The 21883-nt window shown below is 36.1% G+C and overlaps 1 protein-coding gene across 7 annotated transcripts in view; it reads left to right on the plus strand.

Annotated features, from left to right (window-relative positions):
• The window catches only part of TAPT1 (transmembrane anterior posterior transformation 1), a 53295-nt gene that overhangs the window by 4411 nt on the left and 27001 nt on the right, over positions 1-21883 (plus strand). For 4 of the 7 annotated variants that reach the window (XM_075091800.1, XM_075091797.1, XM_075091801.1 and 1 more), the window contains exons 2-4: positions 2153-2283; positions 7323-7441; positions 19988-20150. In XM_075091800.1, the coding sequence (XP_074947901.1) occupies positions 2257-2283; positions 7323-7441; positions 19988-20150 (309 nt within the window). In that variant the 5' untranslated portion in view covers positions 2153-2256. Of the gene's footprint in view, positions 1-290; positions 396-2152; positions 2284-7322; positions 7442-11462; positions 11530-12189; positions 12214-19987; positions 20151-21883 lie in introns of those variants that run through there. The other 3 variants (XM_075091804.1, XM_075091798.1, XM_075091802.1) reach the window with 3 other exon arrangements.

The raw sequence follows: 21883 nt of genomic DNA on the forward strand, positions 1-21883 counted from the left end.
GTAGGCCTACGAACCAGTTTGTATGAGGTAAGGAGTGGGGAACAAATAGATCATTAGTTAGAATCATAGCATATCTCAAGTTGGAGGGGAGCCATAAGGGACCCATAAGGTACTCCATGATGGTTGCCCTTCTGCATATATTTACTTCACAGGAAACTTCAGTTGTTTGAGATGCATTATCTTTAAGTTAGAGAAAGTCAATTATCTAAGGTGGAAGAAAATACACCTGAGCATTTAATAGAGGATTTATTTGTGTGTTTATACCTAAGTTTGTCTTTTTACTTTTAACTTTTTAAACAAGGAAGAATTGGACAAAACAAAAATTAAAAGGGTTGGTGCTATGAAGGAAGACCCCAGAAAACAAGCTTACAAGAGTTCTGAACAATGATTTAGTGGTATGAACTATTGCCTTATTTCAGTGGAATGAACTTTGATTGAAACTTTACATGTCAATATTAGTTTTTTTACTACTCATTAAGCTACATGTTGGTTTTGTGTTTTGTTTTTTTTTTTAAATAAATACCTTTAGGGCTTACAGTAGCTTTGGCCTCCTTACTAGAAGTGCAGCAGTAACATATAAATCATCAAAATAGCTATCCCAACAAGCTCATACAGGGAAAAACTGTTCAGTTTATGTAGTTTGAAGCAAATAATGATTGAAATGATTTATTAACAATACATAATTAACCACAGTCAGTGAATTATATAGCTGTGATCAGTATTAGCAACATGATTAATCACAATTCTAGACATACACAGGATGTTAATACACCACCACAAACTTCAAAAAGCCTGTTTGAAATCCCCACGTGTTCTAATCACACTCAATACACGTGCCCCCACCAAGGCAGTGCAGGTTATAAGCACACCTTGCCTCTTCTTTTTTACTTCTGTTTGGGCTGATTTCTTCCTTGCTTTAAAACTTTGTCATTTTCTGGCTACTCTTCCAGCTAAAAGTCATCACCACTTCAGTGTGATGAATTTTGAGGAGCCACTATCTCAGACAGTTTTGGGTGAACTCTTCACACATAGCATCAATATTTGCCTTTCACTCTTAAAAGCTGTTGTCTAGGCTGTTTTAGTATGGGCGTCTTATGCAGCCTCTTCCACCCCCTAAAAATGTGGAGCACTGTACCGTGCGAGTCCACCCTCCCCTTGACTAAAATTTGTATTTACTATTTGTGAGCATGTTCTTGTGTCATGATAAATGCATTATAGCTTTTCACCTATCTGTCTAGATAATGATTTACATCTTTTGGATGTTGTGTGTAAACTCAGAGAGTTTCTATTTTTAAATGCCAATAAAGTTGGCAATTGGCAAAATGTGGAACTGTATAGTGTTCTGTCACTTCTGAAATGTTACCAGGATGTGGTAAAGTCAGGCCATGTCAGTGAATGTCGAAGCTTAAGCGCAACCTCCTTGTGCTGACAGCCTGAACTTTCATAATTATAATTTCATATTTTATTTCCTTTTGCAAGGCTACTCTGCACAAAGTCTGTTTTTTAGAAGCCATATGAGTTGACTAAACATAGGTCAGTGAGCCTTCGGCTTGTTTACCTACAGTTATTAAAATGCAGAAGACCTGTACGTGCTTGAAGGCTTTTCAGTCTTGAAAGACTTCTGTGCGATTATCCAATGATCAGTGTGCTTATACCGTTTGTGCACTGAATCACTAGGGGTCATGTATCCATGAACGTTTTGATCTTACAGAAAGTTGTTCTTTAAAATAAAGAACAAGTTGCTAGTGTTGCTGAGAGAGAAAATAGCTTTTTAAAAGTCTAAACTAGAGCTTAGTAAATTTAGGAGGACTGTCAGTATGTTACAGATTAGATCTGCTCAGGATAGAGTGTTCAGTGTAGCTGCTTTGAGTCATGTTTTGGAGAAGTGGGATGAAGTCTGATTAAAAAAAATTGTTTTAGCTTGTTTTGTTTCTTAGAAGGCGATGGGGGGATGGGAAAGCATAGGACTTTCTTCTCATACAGCTCCTTCCGTACCAAGTTATTTGATGTTCTGGTTACTGTCAACAGAAACTTTTTGGGTTAGATGTGATGTAAACGAAGCATGTAGCAAGTAACAAAAGCATAGCAGTCTTCTCATTCTTTGGAAGTCATGCCTGAAGTGTCTTCTGCTTATGTATGTTTCCAAATGTAGATCTTTCATTGCTGAGATTCATCAGTGCTGAGCTAACAAGAGGTTACTTCCTGGAACACAATGAAGCAAAATACACAGAGCGGAGAGAGAGAGTATACACATGCATGCGGATACCAAAAGAACTGGAAAAGGTGAAGTATTAATTATATTTGTGTCAATTTAGAGGTGTAATCTGTTGTATTAAATTATTTGAAACAATATTTTTTCAAACACTTCTACTAAAGAGATTTAAACATTTATAATGATTAATTTTCAGTGTCAGTAACTTAAACATTTGTTTCGGATTTTCTTGCCTATGCTTGCTTGCTGCTGGCAGCTCATGGTCACTTGATGTTATTAGCAGAGATGGACAAAACTAACTTTCAAGTCCATTGATGATGACAAATTAATTCAAATGTAAAGATGTCACTGATCCTTAAAGGAATAGTCAAGCAAAAGAAAACTTCTTACAGTAGAACGTAATTTTACATTTAAAAAAAAAATTGTTTTGAAGGTGTTTTCAGTCTAAAGTGTTTTGAGGGTGGGAAGATTTCAGTCTGTTAAGAATATGGTGATGGATAAGTTTCTGTCTAAGGTTTTTGACTTAATTTTCATAGCCTTCTGTTTTGCTTCTTGCCCCTGTTTTACTACATCTTCCCTCTCTATCCCAGTGCTGTGGACCTTCCTGAGGCATTCCTGTTGCCTCCTTTATGTCAGCTTAGATAGAATTCTGGCCCTGCAGTGAGCCAGTTCCAGTGCTGTAATGTAGAAGAGTTTTATTCTTGCTTATCCATTTTTAAACCCCATAGGAGAGGGTGTTAGATTTGGGAGGCAGCAGGAATATGCTCATGGATGTGGAGTAAGGCAACATTGGTAATAAGGCTGCAATGTAATGATAACATTAAAAGTAATATTGCTAAAATTCCCAAAACCTGTAGGGATGAAGTTACACGGTAGGGCTAAATCAATCTAACTCTAACTTACGTTGAAGGAAGAGTCTTGTTTCACTGTTCCTCCCACTTCAGTCTCCTGCCGTATGCATGCTGCGTGGTGCATGAGCGGTAGTACTTGTTGGACTGTTCTCAAGGGTTAAATCAGCTCATAATTTCATAGTGAATGCTTCACTTTTCTTGCTCTGTTTGTTCTTTGCTAGGATAGTGAGCTGAATTGCTCAGCTGATATTCTTGAGAATCCAGAGCCTACACAGAAGGGCAGAAGGGCAGCTGTATAGCTTGGAGTAGGGGTAGAAAGATGAAAGAACAGTGGAGAAGGGAGGGAGAGTAGTTTACACTTTGTCAGCAGCACTCTGGTTCCCCCTCTGGTATCATTAAATTCATGCTTGGACCATGATGAGGCCTGATTTTACAAAACTAAATTCCCAGCCAGTTACTGCAGAAAATCACAGTATGGATGAGATTGGGGTGGACCTCTGGAGATTATGTAGTCCAAGCCCTTGCTTAAATCTGCGTCACCTGCAACAGGTTGCTGAGGACCGGCTCCAACAGGGCTTTGAATATCTCCAGGCGTGGTGTCTTCAGATCCTCACTGTTTACCCAATCCAGTTTACAACAGAATATTCCAGTTAGGGAAGAGTCTCAGTTGAACAATATAGCAGTTCTACATCATCTTCATTGTAATTATGTAGACTATTATGTGCCATCTCCAAGCCACAGAAATTATTCTGAAGGATCAACATAGATTCCCAATAAAACTTCGTGTGTGAGAACAAGTGAAGGCCAACAGTCTTTTATAAATAAGGTTGATGCTGTAAGTGGTGAAATCAATGGGTTTTGCATGGTAAATCGAACTTCAGTATATAATTTGAATATGAAAGAATATGAAACTGAATAATAAGCTGATAGATTTTAAGTGATAGTTATCTCTGTAAAGAGATTATGAAATAAATTTGTTACTTCTTTGCATAGGCTTAGTCCAGGTTAGTATACATACTAGCAGTATCAAGTTGAGTCATACTTGTTGAAAAAATCGAAAAGGTATGCTGATGAGCACCTAGAAAGCAAACTAAATAGTGTTCTGATCATCACCTATTGCAGGAATCACTTGCCTGTGTGATTCAAAAGTCTGCTAAATTGAAATAAAGCATCTGAGACACTAGGAAAGGAAGAGAAGAATTTCCTCAATGACCTGTATTGTTTACTACCTAATAGTATAATTAGACTAGTAATTATAATCAGGTAGAGTGAGAATAAACTGGAATAAATTTATCAAAACCTAATCTTAGGAGATGTTCTTTAACATGCACTTACTACACATACATATTTTTAGAGTGGGGTATGATGTTAAAAGGGTAGTATTTTTTGTTGTTGTTCTGAATACTGCTTTTTTTTATTTAGAGAAGCCAGATAATTTGTAATATAAATGCTACTTCCACTCCAGCTTTTTGTGCAGTTTCACTGGAAGCTCTTAATTGTAATGGATTATTTCTGTTAAATGAAAAGGTAGTCTCTATTCCTGCTGTCTTAAGGGAACACTTGTCATGGAATCATAGAATGGTTTGGGTTGGGAGGGACCTTAAAGATCATTTAGTTCTAACCCCCTGCCACAGGCGGGGACACCTTCCACTAGACCAGGTTGCTCAAAGCCCCATCCAGCCTGGCCTTCAGCACTTCCAGGGATGGGGTATCTGCCACCTCTCTGGGCAACATGTTCCAGTGCCTCATCACCCTCATAATGCAGAATTTCTTCCTTATAATCTAATCTAAATCTACCCTCTTTCAGTTTAAAGCCATCACCCCTTGTCCTATCACTACATGCCCTTGTAAAAAGTCCCTCTCCAGCTTTCCTGTAGGCCCCCCTTCGGGTACTGGGAGGCTGCTGTAAGGCTTCTGCAGAACCTTCTCTTCTCCAGGCTGAACAACCCCAACTCTCTCAGCCTGTCTTCATAGGAGAGGTGCTCCAGCCCTCGCATCATCTTTGTGGCCTTCCTCTGGACTCACTCCAACAGGTCCATGTCCTTATCTTGGGCCCCTAGAGTTGGGCACACTACTCCAGGTGGGGTCTCACCAGAGTAGAGGGAGAGAATCACCTCCCCTGACCTGCTGGCCACACTGCTTTTGATGCAGCCCAGGACAGGGTTGGCTTTCTGGGCTGCAAGCGCACATTTCTGGGTCATGTTGAGCTTCTCATCAACCAGTGCCCCTAAGTTCTGTACCTCAGGCCTGCTCTCAATTAATTTTCCACCCAGCCTGTATTTGGGATTGCCCTGTATCAGTGAAAGGTACTGGCTGGTTACAGCGGTGAGCTTCGTACAACCTCACATATTCTCAAAATTAAACTTTGTGTGTTTTTGCTAAAATACCAGTATGATGATGGAAAAGCTCTCTCTATAAGCTTTTCTGTTAGCTCCTCAGTATCTGGAATGTAGCAGCAAAAATAAGGTTTACAGAAATGAGTGGAAAGTTCAGTGCCATTTGTATTTCAGTGGGTGCATCCAAGTGTGCAAGTGACATGTAAAGAATTAGGAAAATGAGGACATCAAACAATTGCAAATATTAATGTAAGCTTAGAGAATGGGAAAAAATGTGTTTATGCTCAGGCAGAGAAAAAGTCTGTATGAATCAAAAAGAAAATGCAGAATTGTTTTCTAGTTATATAGATGCCCTTAAAGAATACAGGGGCAAACTGACAGGCCATTTTTCTATTTAGCTTGGGTTAAAGAGTTTTTTTTTTAAAAAAAAGGCGTGTTCTGCTCTAGTCATCCTCGGTGCTTGGATATTCGGCACCTGGTTTACAAGTTAGCAAAGAAATATGTAACTTTATGGCATATTAAAATGCAACGCATAAATGTGTCTGTTATTGGTAAGCACGGCTCCTGAGTTTTGAATGATAACTCTCTGCCGAAATTTGAGAAAATGGTACAAAGATGAGAATGAGTGAATATCAGGGAAGAGAGCTTAATGTCGTGATGGTATTGAAATACAGACTGCACAATTGGTAAAAATAGTGTTATAAAGGAAAGCAAGAGCTTAGAGATGATAGCAGTGCTCTTACGGCTGCATCAGTCATCTTATGTGGCTTGCAGGTAGTTTACTATAGGCAGGAAAACAAGCTGTAGGATTGCTTTCAAAGTTACAAGGGTGCATGAGGAGTAAGAGTGGGAGAAACATACATATCAGTGACATTAACTCATTGGACATTGACCTGGCTGTTGCACAAGCTGACAAAGAAGCTGTTTTGATAGGCAAAGAGATTGTGGGAGGCTTTACAATGATCATTTACTTGTGCTTTGGTTTACTCCCACTCCCTAGCCAGTGTCTTCCTTTCCCATCAGCAATACATACAACTTTCGCCTCTAAATGCATATGTCATGGATGTCGAGGCCTGCTTAGATGTTGCCAGTCTTAGTTGTGTAGCCAGTTAAGCTTGCCTTTTTACATGATCTTCCTTGCAGGAAAAATCGCTAGTGTCTGATCTGACAGAGGCATGAAAGCATATACCTAGAGTCTCATTCTAAATCTTAGATACATTCGGAGAGCAGATAAAGGAGGAATGTCATGTGGGGAGAGTCTGGTGTATAAGAGGTTTCTAATTGTAGAGTTTAAGTCTAGTTTAATTATCATAGAGTTGCTTGGCTTGTGTCTATAATGAAATGGCTTCAACTGTTTCTGTAAATTAAGGATAAAGCATTTAAACTGATGGCAACTGGAAGTTTACTTCTTCATATTTTATAGTAGTCTTCATATGAAAAAGGTGGATATTCTCTGAAGAGCTACCACAGCTATAATTAGTTGTGCAATAGAAAACCAAGGTTAGAAAAAAATCTGGGGAAAAAAAGCATATTAAAAAGGGTATAGGCAGAAAATGGATGGACACATGTACACACAGCTCTACATTTTTTTCTGAGGTTAAAAACGTTAACTTCTGTAACCTTAGAGGGAAGTCACTGTTGGAAAATGAACTACAGTTATATCCAAGTACAATTCCTCTAGTCAATAAAGACCGAGTTTGGCGAGCCATGGAAGTCTGCAGAAGCCTTGCTGCTTGGACCTTGTGGTGCAGAATTTTTGTGTAATAGACTGCCAAGTGCATAGCATGTTATTTTTCATAGAATTCAGCTGATTGAACAAGTGAGAGTATTGTGCTTATTTGGTTAGTCTTATGTAAATATATTTTTCATAATATAATTCTTTATAAACTACTAACATACTTCTGTTTTATTTTTGTAATTTAGCTGATGTTTTTTGGAATCTTTTTGTGCCTGGATGCTTTTCTGTATGTATTCACCCTGCTTCCTTTGAGAGTTTTTCTGGCAATGTTCCGGTTCATCACTTTGCCTTGCTATGGCTTACGGTAAGTTGATTCAAGAGAAAGGTGTTGGTACCCTTAAGTAATATTTCTCTATTTATGTTTGTGCTTAATTTTATGGTCTTTTCAGTGCCATTGGAACTACTAATGACTTTTCCCACTGTAAAACAGAAGTTTTGGTCTAAACTAGCCACAGGAAAAGGGGTGGGGGGGAACGGGTCTTTAAGCTTTGCCACCAGTCACTAACTGTCATCATTGTTTCCTTCAGACACAACAGTTTGGTAACAGCACCACTTAGGCATATTCAGGTTAGTAAAGGACAGAGATGTAACCTTACCCTGTAGTTTTGTTCTTTTAACTAACATCTATTTGAACAGTGCTTTAAGATTCTTAGACTTGAGTTAATGACTTGGCTCATGTCTTTTGACAGACTCTTTGATCTTGAAACAAAAGTTTGTTTTTTTACAACAAAAGTTTGCCCAAATGATCCATGTATAAAATGTATTACTTTATTTCCTTCAAAAAATATTAGTACTTACACAGGACTAACTAATCAGAACAATATTAAGAAATTTTAGTTCTTAACCTTTTGCTTTTTTGTTCAGAACAATACTAAGAAGAAGTTGCTAATACATAGGAATTTTGGTTTGCCTGTCTGGCATAGGCATCAAAAACTGGATAGAATTAATTGCTTTGGTAAAAGTTGCTACCTCATGGTAAAGCTGATTATGTAAACCTTAAATGTGGCCTAAAAGAAAAGGAGTATTTGTATTGATGTTGTAATTTTTCCTCGAATAAATAAGGACCTCAGGGTTTTCATTCTGGATTTCCCCAAACTTTAATTTAATTTATGGTAGCTGTTTTAATTTTTTAAATTTGAGTTTCTTGCATTTGCATTATTAATAGTCTTTTATATGTAGAGTGCTTTTAGATGTACAGTTTAGAATATATGTTCTGATTAGAGCAAATGCTCGTCCAGTTGTGTTAGATTATAGCCTTAAACTGAATGTTTATACTGGAGTGATGCTTAACATAGACACTAGGTGGCAGCCTTTAATATTTTATTGTGCTGTTAATTTTAAACTGAATCTCAGACTTTATGTTAAAAGATTTTCCTTGCTTTATAAAAAATATGACAGCTATTTAGTCTTAACCTGATGACAAGTCAAATTCTGTGCCTATTTGCAAATATCTGTATGGGTGCTATTGCAAAAATATTAAAATTCAGGTTAACATAATGGATTTTAATCTATCATTTGGATCTTACTACTTTTTTCTATTTAAAAAGTGTTCTTCCTTGTTTATAAACTTGGATTTTGTTTTGACAAACAAGTTTTCTGCTCTTCTGAAATTATGATGAAAATTTGAGACCATTTGCTGGTTTTGGGTTTTTGTTCAATGTACTGAAGAAAGCAACATTGAAAATACCATACACACTCACACGTGTGTATATATGTACACACGCCTGCAATGTTAAAACTTAGTCTGCTTACATGACAGTATTTTTAGTGTGTAAGACAGGATAGAATCCAGTTTAATCTATTCAACTTGACTATGTTAACTTTACAGTGTTACCAGGTAAGATGCAGTGAAAGTGAGATCTTGAGTGAAGAGGCTTTGTTTTTGTAATAACTCCTGAAGCAGTTTCTTTTGTCACAGTTTCCTCAAATGGTTGTGGAATTAATTTCCCTAGAATCTCTTCACTTGATCACTACTTGAGGATTTGTCTAATTCATTGATGTTTTAAACTTGGTGGCTTTTTATTGAATGGTTCACAATTCATGTTTATAGCATGTAATGGAACTCTTTCAGATATAATGATTCTTATTTCCAAACAAACAGAGCCTATGCTTTGCTTTTGGAGATTTATCTTGGTTTTCTAGTTATGCTGATTTGATTTGTTATGCCAAAAAATATTTGGGGTTTTCTTCTAGCTCAGGAAATATATTTTTATGTGATTGTGACAAAATAGAGTTCAATCGGTGAAACATCTGTAATTATAAAAGGTACAAAGCAGGTGGCTGTTTATCTTTTAGCTTGTTCCTCCTCACAAATGTCAAGTATGTGTTGAGAGACATGACTAGTTACTTGAACCTGCCACATCATATTCCATTCTGTGTAGTAAATAAAAGTGCTCCTCCCTTCATCTTGACTTTTTCTCAACATATGAGTGAAGTGATTGAGCAGTGAGTGTTCTGCTCTTCAGTTCATTTATTTCCTCATAACTCTCTGCTCTTTTCTGTGTAGAAAAGATTATATTACCCTTCATTTCTTTAAAACAATAAAATCACAGCCTACATAAAATGGGCTAATTCCTGTCAATGGTATTGTGTGCAGTGCTTAAATGTTGGGGGAGGGCTTTATAGCCTCTCCCACATGTTTTAATATTCCGTTTTTACAGAGCTCTGAAAGGGACCACAAAGTAATGTATCTTAGAAATTTGTTTCCTTTTCTGCCTAGACGGTGTAAGTGCTTCAGTTTGACTGCCAAGTTGTCATTCCTCATCACTTGATCCTTTCTTTTGAATAAATTTAGCTCTGGGTATTTGTCAGAGCCATATTGCTGTTAAAATAGCTATTTTAGAGAGACTCTAAAACTTTGAAAACTGCAGTCAGAAGAATACAAAATTCTGTCATTAAGTAAACTTCTGGTTAAGTTGCTTGGTCAAACTGGCTGAATCATCAGATTGTGGTGATTTTGGCAGGTGCAACTTCATTACTGCTGTACTCTGTAAATAGTAGGGTGATCTTAAAAAAATTAACAAACACTTGAGAATTAAATTACATAATCTGAAATTATGGCAAAAAAAAAAATCAGCTCTGCTGTATTTCTTCCAAATTATGGAAGGAAGTTTCCTAAATTATTTTCTTTGAATCTTATAAACTACTCTCATTTTATTAAAATACTTCTTGACAATGTAAAAGCACATACTTAGCTGGAACGATGAATCTAAGGTAGAGAGAGAAGTAGGCCTGGTGGAGTTCTCTTCAGAATTACAGCTCTTGATGATAGGTTCCTAAACTAACTCTACCTGTGGTTGAAAGGTATGGTTTCCTTTTACAATTCGGACACCTTTTTTTAATTAACACCTCAGACCCAGAGATTCTGGGCAGATTAATATCTCTGCTGGTTTTGAAACACTTTTATAGAGCTGACTTTTTGTTTTTCTTGAAAATTATTGCACACCAGTAAAAGCTTTTGTGGGAATGTGGAAATGCTTTTCTGAGCTATTACTTGAAAAACACCATGATATGAAAGCCAAGATCGTATGTTAATGAAACTCTGGGACTCCCAGTTTAATAACAATTAAAGGCATTCCACAGCTTGTCCACAAAGAAAGTAAGGACTTGTTATGGAAAGTGAGACTTTTTCCTCCAAAATTCTAGCTTTCCTAAGAAAACACAGAAGTAGATTATGAATCTTCTTATATATGAAGATTGATTGATGAAATCTTTAAATATTTTCTGTGTGGAAACAGATACAGATTACATATGTGTGTTCTGTGGGTTTTTTACTCTGCTCTCTTCTCCCTGAAATAAGTTAATTTAGGTCCTGTCAGCAATAATGTAATTAACTTCAGTCATATTATATGTACCTCTTAAAATTCCCATTGCCCTCCTGTGAAATCATAGATTCACACTTCTCAGTAGGAAATAAATTCAACAGCATTCCTTCAAGAAAGAAACTGTAGGAAGAAAGCATCTCAGGAAAAAAGCCCCAAACAAACATACATACTGGTGTTCTTATTATGGACATTATTTCTTTGTTCATATTATCAGGTTATTAAATTAATTTGAACCTCTGTTGTACACTTATTCCCAAGCTTTTTTTTTGCTAGGAGCTATAACTGTTAACCAGACAACAGGAAGTTTATGTATTTAAATTCATTGAGAAAATAGTGCACCTGTCCACCAAAACGTGTGGCTTTGTATCAACCAAAAAAAGGCAGGTGCATTCAGTATTTTCTGTAGTAAACTCTCAGATCAAGTACTCCTTTCTCCTTTCCATAACAGTGCATAGTGTAGCAACATTACAACCTTCTCTCTCTTTCTTTCTTGTAAATCAGACCGAAGGGAAGAGCACTTTCACTTCCTTTATAGGATGGAATGTGGTGTCACAGGGATTCCTCCTTGGTGAGTAAATCCTGATTTTTCTTTTTCCTTCTATGCTGTCAGCCAAATCCACATATCCACATGTAATCAGTAAAGAGACTGATTACAAATTAATAGTATAGCTAAATTAACAAACATACCTCAAAGGAGAGACCAGCACTTAGTTTTGATAACCAACACATGAAATTGATTCAGTGCTGTTTATGGTAGGTATATTTTCATATGTAACTTCACATCATTGTAGAAGTAGGTTGTGATCTTAATAGATTTAAAACATTTTTTTTATATAGAGTACCTGTGGACTAGTTCAGCCCAATTTAAAATCGTATATCTTGGAAAAACTCTAGCCCCTGCTGTACTTAGTTTATAGTGCCTTAAGTGGTTTTTTTTGTGTTTATTCTAAGTAGCACTTCAGTCAGGTTCATAGCTGTTTTCTTGTGTACTTCAAGCAGTTTTTTGCAATGTTTAATGTAAATTTTGGGGAGTTCTGAAAGTTCATTGCCAGGTATCTTAGTAGTAGACTTGAAGTTGATTTTCAGCTTAATAAAATACAGCATTTAGCATATGTTCATTTACTGAACTCAGTTATAGTTGATTCTGTTATTAAAAAAAGTAAAAGCTTAATGAAAGCTAATTCTAGTTGTCACTTATTTGAAACCTTTTTTATTTATTTTGAGACAGCTGTCATCGGGGCCTAACAGCAAGGTTGGTTTCGTTTCATTCTTAGCATGGTCTCGTGCTGTGTTGTGTGCATGTAGAGGCTTCTTTTTTTTCTTCTGAGAAATGGAAGGCCATGTAACCTTGGCAAACTCAGCTCTCCATAGCTTAGAATTCTTCACTTGGGACATATTTTTATCAGTGCGTATTCTGTATATCTCACAGGTTTGCAACAGTAAAGTCTGCATACTGTAAACTGTATCTCTTTTTAAAGTCTCACACTGGATGTTAGATTTGATCAGAATAGCTTTTCTTCCTGAAGCCAAACTCGATTCCAAGCTTGAGCATAATTGCAGGAAAATATTTCCAATAGGTCACTTACTGCATTTTGAAAATTCTTAGCATGTAGCTATATGGGCAAGCATGCCCTTCAGACAAACTTGCTTGGGTTTTGTTTTCCCTGACATCTTTGCTTAGTATGCTAACAGGAAAATATCCCCTTCTGTGTTAATCTGATCATTGTTGTTAATGCTTTATATAAGATTAGAAACTTACTATACCACAGTTCATTAATGAAGGATGCATTGAAGGGTTAAGACTTTGATCAAGACGAAATATCTACATATAAAACAAAATCCCACAGTTCAGTTTTCATACAAGTCTGTGATGTAAAAATGGAGAAAGAAAAGATACCTAAACAATAACTAGACCACCATTTCAATAACTGAAATACTTTTTTAATTAATATAAACCTCATTGGTGTCTAACTTTTTCAAAGCATTAATATTGAATAAATAATACCGTTAGAAAAGGTTTGCTGTACAATACTTGTGCACTTCTTCAGTGCATTATTAGCCAAACAATAAACCTATATAAATGAAAAGGTTTAATAGTGTAAAGTACAATAACATTTATAGAAATACTACTGTTATCTTAAGAGTTTATCTATGTATATGTATGCAGATGGTTATGTTCATTATTTTATTAAAGTTAAAATATCCACCTAAGGCATTATTGCAATGATAGTGTATTCCTATCTTTAAATTACTGTACCTGTGACATCAGTATTTGAAATTCTGTCTGTGCTGACTAGGAAGGAGCAATTGTTAGAGTAATCTGAATTATTGGAATGAGACTGTACTAAAGAAATCAATTGAAAATGCAGTCATCCTGTTGGACATCTTTAAACTGTAAAATTAAACAAGGAAAATTTATTGAATTACTGCTGGTTTAAAAAACCAGACAAACCCAACAACAAAAAAACCAAACAACAACAAAACCCCAAACAAACCCAAACCCACAAAACCAACAACTGAAAACTAAACAACTCTACAAGGTGAGTGGAGAACTGCATTTAATCAGACCAGTGAAGATTTGAGGAACATCTGAAAGGCAAAAATAAAGAAGTTGTGTGATAGCATATGACAGTCTGTGCAGAGTTTAGTTTAAAATAATATATGCAGAGTGCTTATGCATTGGATGCTAAAGTAACGAAGTACTCAGACAAATGTACTTGTCTACAGATTACTTTGCGTACAAATAGTGAAAACATTGTTCATTGTGCAGTGACAGTTGCTGAAAAGCATGCCATAGACAACTGTAGTGAGATTTTTAGACTTTTCTGCAGTAAGAACAAATTCCTGTTTGTCCTGGGCTGCACTTTATGTTCAAAATGGTTAACCACTTTAAATTCAATAAGTAAGACTTATTAAAACATTTAACACCCAGTCTTCGTTTTTTTCGGAAGTCAGTCACTTAAGCAAACTTGTGCGTTAGCTACTTGTGATTTGTAACATACTAAAGCCAAATATCAGTAAACCGATTTATTTTTAATAATGTTCTACATAATGCTAAGTAACTTTAATTGTACAGCTGTTGGACCAAAAAGGGATTGGTGGGGTAGATGCCAATACACTGAAAGCCTTGAGCTGTTTTACTACTTTAATAACTTAAAGGAAAAATACTGTGAAACTCAATGTGCTGTTCAGTTGAAACAAGCATCATATATTGGTAGTATGACCACTTGTGTGGTTATGAACTATTGAACCTGATGGTTTTCAACCAGTAGATGGAGACAGAACTCTTATTACTGTATGAAATGTGGTTCATGGCCTTTGGAGTTTATAAAGGAAGTTGCTTGGTTTTAGCCTTCTAAAGCAGGAGGGCGTACACAGGATCTGGTGGTTTTCTAAACAGGAAAGATTTGGATTCATAGTTTCTAAATGTGTCTCAAGGTGGACAAACCATAAACTAGAAAGTTTGAAGAATGTGTATTAAACCTTGAGCTAATGAATTGCGTTGAAAAAAGTACTTTTTTTCTGTAAGAGACCAGTTTTCTGAACTCCTAGTTCTTGGTTGATGTCAGTCAGCACACAGTATAAATTTTGCCATAGTTTCACTTTCAACTGCCCAAATACTGCGTGATAAACATCGAGCTTGGCATGCCTCTCCTTTGTTTAAAAACAAACTAAAAAAGGCAAAAAAAAAACCCCAACCACAAAACAACCCAAACAAAACCCAACCATAAAGCATGCTGTCGTGGAATAGGGAGGTAAGGCTTGCATGTCACTTTTGTCACTTTCCTATATTAAGATGAATAATAAACTTGTATAGTCCCTTAAGCATGTGTTTGTATAATTACATTATTTGGAGTTATAAGAGCTTGTTTCGGTGGAGATTTTCTGTCAATGAGTAGACATAATGGTAAATGTACCCAAAGGCTGAGGAGTTTGAACATTGTGTTAAGTACGTGCTGTAGAATATTGAGTCCCTGCATGTGTTTTTTCTGTGTTGTCTTAATTTGCTACTTAGTGTTACAGTGAGAGTTTATCTGTGCAGGAACACTTGGATTTCCGCTCTGAATTCACGCAGACTGAAGGATCATCTCATGTTTAAAGAGCTCAGTGGATCTAGCAGTAGTAATAGTAAAGCAATACAAGATTTTACATAGTGGATAATAGAAAGAATGGATAAGCTTTACTAGTATTAAAGCACTTTGGTGTTTGAAGAAGTTTCATTTAAAAATGTGATTCCTTGGTAGCCTAGTCTGTGCAGCTAAATGTGGGAATTCAAGGCTCAGCATAATGAAACGACTTGTAAAATTCTGTAAAGAGCATCTCGGAGAGCATGGCTTCCAGAAAAAATTGTTAGAAGTAATAATGGAATAATGGTAGAAAATAGTTAAGTGAAAAGACAGAAAAGATGTATCTTAATAGGGTGCATTTGAAGGACAGTCCAAATGCCCTGAATCTGCATATTTACTGGTTTATGAGATGTGAAAGTTGTAATTGGTATTATATTCACCTGTATAATCAGCCAAATTGTGAAACTATTTACATAACATTATTTGTGGAATCCAGTAGGATGTTAAAGAAACTGCGGCTGGGACAAAGGCTGTCTTGTAAGAGTGGAGTTCACTAAAGCTGGGAAAGCGTTAATATTTAATTCACTTCTGCAGCATTGCTGTATGTCTGGGATAGCTTTGAAGGAAAAGACCATCTGATTTCTATAGAAAGATTCTACTGCTTGCTGTTTTGTAACCAGAATGATTAAATATAAAATAAGATTTATTGTTCTCCTTTTCTCACTCATGAGAAAAAACACCCATAACTAATTTTCATGTGAAACCTTTCCCTCTGTATTCTGTCACATTTCATGCACAACTGTAAAAAAAATCTAGTGTCTTTTGAAATGAGCTAAGCTGTTCCAGCTTCTTGTATCTCTGTTCAGTGGTTTCTGGAATCATACAGTAGCTCAGTATTGTCTAGTTCTTACCTCTTGGCTTCCTACTTTTGAATGAGATATTAAATCAGCACTATGCTATGTATTTCTTGTTTGTTCCTTGACCATTGCATACTTGTCATAGCTTGGCCAATACCAGCTTTTTTGTTTGGTTGTTTTTTTTGAGTTTCTGCAGTACTCATGGTGCGGATGAATACAGTATTGTAAATCTGTATGTGCTATTAATGACAAGGTCTGATTGATTAATGCTCAAGATCATTCTGACAGTACTTTCTAGTTTTGGTCCCGTGTAGTTATTGGAGACAATAAGTAGAAACACATATATTGAGAAAAATGAATGCAGAAAATGCAATGTGTGTAATGAGTGGGCTAAGACAGACTTTTTTTGACAGGCAGAAAATCACATCAGCCAGTGTGCGTTTATATATATTAAACAGTTTAATGTGAAGGATGGGAATGATTTGTGACAAATGCAGATGGAACCAGTGTGAGCCTGATCATATACTACAACAGCAATGTTCAGTTCTCACTGAACGGTGACTACATCATTTCATAACTGCAGGCTTTGCAGTTAGTTCTGTGTACTTGCCAAAAGGTGACAAATCATTAGACTTAATCCATTTACTTGATTTCCTTGTCTTTGTAGGAAATAATTATCCCTATCCCATATTATTTGCAGAGCCACACCTCAAAATCCTTTTGTAAATGCTATTAGCCAGAGCAGAAAAGGATTCTGCTCCAGTAAAAGTGCTTTTGTGGATTTATGCAGTAGTCATGGTTAATCTCTCAATCAGAAACACATTAGTTGCAGACCATAGGTTACTTACCTAATCAAGATGAAGGGGTCTGTCTTAGTGTAAAATGAAAGAACACTGGAATATATTTTAATTGCCAGGATCATCTTATTCTCTTCACTTTCTAGAAAGCAGTTTTCTGTACTCAGCCTTTGCAAGAATCCCTTGTACTGACTAGGAGTTAGAGATGCTGACAGCTCTTCTGTCATCAGACTGAGTAAATTGAAAATGTGAGGATATTTTTGTGACTTCTTTTAAAGATGTGTTTTGAAGAAGCTGTAACAGCATTACTGCTGGCTCTGCTTCTCATGTGGATGAGAAGCACAAGAATTTATTTTGCAACTTGGAATAGAACACTAATAGACTGTATTTTTAGTGTTTACCGCAGTTTTTTCTAGATAGACTACTGAGAAACTAAATCCAAGTCACTTTGAGAGGTAGAATTCTCTAAAAACATTATTTGAATGTACAATAGTCTACAGAAGCTTAATTCCTGTAAGGTACAGCAATCAAGTATAGTTGATCTGACCCTTTTGGGAAGCCTTTGGATTGGATCCTCATGATATTCAGTTTGTTCTGTACCCAGCACATTCTCAAAATATCTTCATCTTTCCAATGTGTAGGACACTGTGTGCAAATTTGGATGAACCTTCATATGGCATTATTCTTCTGAGTTTCCAGAGTTGAGACCACCTTTAGAAGAGTAGTTGTGTTGTTGATTGTGTGTAGTCTGTTCTTAGCAATCATCACAGGGGAATACAAACTCTATCTGCTTTTACATCGGCTTCTCCTCAGTTGGTTTTACTCAAGTGTGTGCAGTCATACCGGTGAAAATCAACACAAGCAGAAGAGTGATAGGGTTAACAGTACAGAATAACTGCAACTTGTGACTGTACTGGTGGTTGAGCATCTTTGATGTTATTTGTAAGCTAGAAAACCTTTAACAGGATGATTTTCACTCCTTATTGATTTGTGAATAACAAAGCATTTTCCTGTGAGGATCTTTCTGGACTGCTTCAGAAACTTCTTAAACAGGTTCTGCTTACTAGAGCATTTCAACAAGAAACCATGCCATTGTAAAAGTTGGTACCTTGCCAAACTTTTAAAATATAGGCTTTTGAAGTGGGTATCTCTTTTGCTAGTCAGGTTTTCTCTACCAGGTACTCCCTGCTTCTCTAATGATGAGGTAGGTGTTGGTTGGAAGAATGAAGATGCTAATTTTCTCAGTAACAAATTTTGATTGTCATTTTAAAATGCTAAGACCTGGCATCACTGTTGTAGAGTAATAATACCTTTACAACTTTATCACAATCTGTATTGCAGAGTATGAGTGTTGGCTGGGGGACTCGTACTGTAGTGACTCTGAGTACACTTCAAAAATTGAAGTAGGGTTGAGAAAAAGGAACCTGCTGTGTGTTACTCAGCGTATGAGTCGCAATCATAATCATTGGGCTTGCTTAAATCCTATAAATGTTTCAGTGTATGTTAATATCTTTAAATAAGTATAATCATTTAAGTCACATGTAGTTAAATAGGGCAATTAACTTTATAAATGTAATTTTGCGGGTTGGAGAGGGTGCATTTTTTTGTTATGCAAGGGCATAGTCATAGGTTCCTTAAGCAGCAGGCAAATGTTGGATGTGCTGGAAAATGGATACTTTCAGTTTTCTTTGTTTTTAAAATGGTGTTTTCGGTTAAAATTCAATTGCGGGGGGATGGGGGGAGGAAGAAAATTCACTGAGGCTTTTTGTCAAGGAATTAGTCTGAATTAAAATGTGGCATGGTTACCGTTACTGGATGACTTCTGAGCAAGAAAATGTCTTAGGATGAGAAAACCACTCTAAGCAGTTCTTGTGTGCTGGACCAGGTTGAATTCTATTATTCAGAATATAATGAATTTTAATACAGATTATGCAGGAAAAAGTATATAACAAAAGGAGCATCTTTTCTTTGTTCAAAGTGTAATACTATAAATCTGAGAGTTCTGGAAACTTTCTTGCTTACGCTCCTAGAATGAGTGTGATCTATTTGTCCATTGTAGAATGACACTGTGTGGTTCCGTGGGTGTTTCAAGGCATGAATGCTGTCTTCGGGGCTTTTTTTATTTTGAATGGAAGACAATAAAGAAACCTGAAGTATAACACTCTGGCTCATTTAAACTCATTTAAATAGAATGAATCAGGTAGCTGGGATTTCTGACTTGCCTGCAGGGTCTGTAGAATGCCTTGACTCACAGAGGTCATAAGTAGCTGTTCAGATGTTTTTTAAATACAGCATGAATTTTTAGCAACTTACTCTAATTTTTTTCTAAACATGTTATCAGTTTATGGGAGCATTGTCTAATAGATGGATAACCTAGTGATTTAAGAACACAGAAAATGAAAATTCATAACTTGCATTCTGCTGTTTGGTTCCGACTTTTGTGAAACATTAACTTCTGCAAAAGCCTTTCAGTGTATATGAAAAATAAATACATGCCATAGAAATTATTTCTCAATTTTTGACAGTTATCAGTTAACCTTTTGATTTAATTTGAAGGCTTTTAAATTGCTTTGCATCGTATTAATACTAAACTAAGTAAATAGACAAGTAAATACTGCCTTGCAATTTCATGATGCTTATGGCTGCTATTGTGGCATTTGAGGTAAAGCTATTTTCTTCCTGTAGATTTAGCTTATTGGATGAAATTGTAATGATTCATTTAGTGTTCTGGGTTACTTGTGGGACTATAGATAGAAAATTTCTGCATTGATTCAAGGTGGACCTCAAGCTCTGATGTCACATTGTCTGCATTTACTTCTGGAGAGCTTAGAGCTAAAAGAAGATACAGGAACTGTGTTTAGAACCTGCTCTTCAGCAGCTGGTTCATTATACTGAAATTGAAGATGACTGCTTTATTTCTTTTTCTTTTGGTTATAGCAAATAAAATTTCTGTAACTGAAGAAGTCAGAATGATCAGTAAAATTGGCTGGAAGAGGGAAGGTAAATTTAAAACTGAGGGCATGCATGTGGAAGGTTCTTAACAAGTGAGAGCTCTTACCCAACAAATACAGTATTTTAACTAAATGGTTGTGGCAGGTAAGAGAATGCAATATTGTTCAGGAGTGTGAACTATGAATGTGTATCACAGTCATTGTGTTCCTTATGTGTTGGAGTGAGGGGCAGTAATAAACTACATTAAAATATATCCTTGATTAACAGCTTCTGTAGATTCCTATTGACTTGGTAACAGTTGTAGTTTGTGGGTATATGACATTTAGTGGAACTTTTTGCCCTTTGTATTTCAGTGATAGACGTTTGCTACAGCCTGCTCAGGTATGTGACATTCTCAAGGGAGTTATATTGGTCATCTGCTACTTCATGATGCACTATGTTGACTACTCTATGATGTATCATCTGATAAGAGGACAGTCTGTCATAAAGCTCTACATCATCTATAACATGCTTGAGGTAAGAATTTTGGCATCAGAATATCAAGCATGCTTTTTCAGACTATCTAAAATATTGTTCTATTACAGTATTTGTGCTTACAATATGGCATATCTTGTATTCTCACAAATGTGGACACACCTGGGATAAGAAGCCTAGATGCAGTGAAACAGACTAAGTTAAAAATAAGTTGGTAGATACTGTTTCATACTGCCTAGTTCCTGGAGCTTATTGATCAGTTTAGTTGAATGAAAATTGAGAACTGGAAATAGAAGTCTTAAACTGAAATGCAAGAAATAGAATGAATAAGGCTTTGAACTCACTGAGAAAAGTAGAAACTATTGATTTGAAGTAGTGATAAGATCCTAAGAGAGAGCAGAGTAGGAAGATGGTAGAATTTGGTTTTTAGTTCTTCATTATGGAACTAGAGCTTTCATTGTACTCAAGGACACATGTTACTGCTTAACCTGTCTCAGTCCTGGCTAGCAGACAAAAGCCTGAGTACATAAAGAATAAGTTGATGAATGTAGTGAAACAAGAAAAGGAAATTCTGTTTTGTGAAGTAAGATGGAGAAATTCTGGGGGAAAAAAATTGTTTCTGTTTTGTTATTAATGTAAAGCATGAGATTTTTAATTGCACTTCTATGATCAGTGATTCACAAAGTAACTAATGTTTTTATAGCTACAGTCTTACCTCTATCCTGCAGATATAGGACATGTTAGAAATACAGCATCTTAAAAGGACTCTGTCAGAGCTTTGTACTCAAGAGTTACTCTACTAGGGTTCTGGGATCTCTGAATAACATAATCCTTGTCTGAACATCTGTTGTGCCTTTGAAGACTGCTAAAATGGGGCTACACTTTGTGTAAAATCTGAATATTTTGTCAAAAGACATTTTTTCTTTCCTCATAAAATATGAAACTATTGCATAAGGAACACACCTCATTATCCTGAGTGAAATAAGTATACGAGCCACCTCAGTTGTTTATTCATAGGATTTTATTTCCTTTGATTTTAGATTTGCTGAAACGCATGTACAAATATTAAAATGGCACCAAGTTGTGTTGGGAAATATTCATCTGTATATAGTTCCATAATCTTTGATATTATCGTTACTAAATAAATCCATGTGGTCAAAACAGTAATTTCTCTTTATTTCAAGACTACTTCAAGTGACTTCTCTTAGAGCTGAGAAAGTACAGCACTATGCTTGCCACATAATTTGAAGAGAGACAGCAGTGTTTGCTGTGAATTGGAAGCCATATGACATTCCATTTTGAATGAAGAGTTAAGTTTCTTTGTTGCATTTGGCAGAACCAAAGTTTGTCAGCTAAGAAGTGCTGTCTGAGTTTCTTTTGGTTTTGGCTCTTTTTAAGGAGAGGGGGTAGTCTCTTACCGCTCATAGTTATTAGAAAAATTACATTAGACTTAAGTTGGAAATGGTGCTTAATTTCCATGGTGTCGTGAAACCCAACTTGTCAAGCAGAGGGCATGTTTTTAAGAGACTTTTTCGCTGTGGTAGGCTGCAGCGACAGTATTGGCGGATAATGTCACGGGATCCCACTGAAAGACTTGGTTAATAGTCAGCGTTCGACAGTTTGAATATTGGCTTGTTTAGGCTCCTTCGGTGAATTTTGTTATAAGTCTTCAATAGTAATGCAAGCAAAGTTTAAGGAACTGATAAATAACTTTATTACTTTAAAAAACTTTACATTTTCACAAGTTTTCAAAATAGGAAGATCTTTTTAATTTA

The sequence above is a fragment of the Phalacrocorax aristotelis genome, chromosome 4, assembly GCF_949628215.1.
Source record: "Phalacrocorax aristotelis chromosome 4, bGulAri2.1, whole genome shotgun sequence".
In the NCBI taxonomy this organism is placed as follows: domain Eukaryota; kingdom Metazoa; phylum Chordata; class Aves; order Suliformes; family Phalacrocoracidae; genus Phalacrocorax; species Phalacrocorax aristotelis.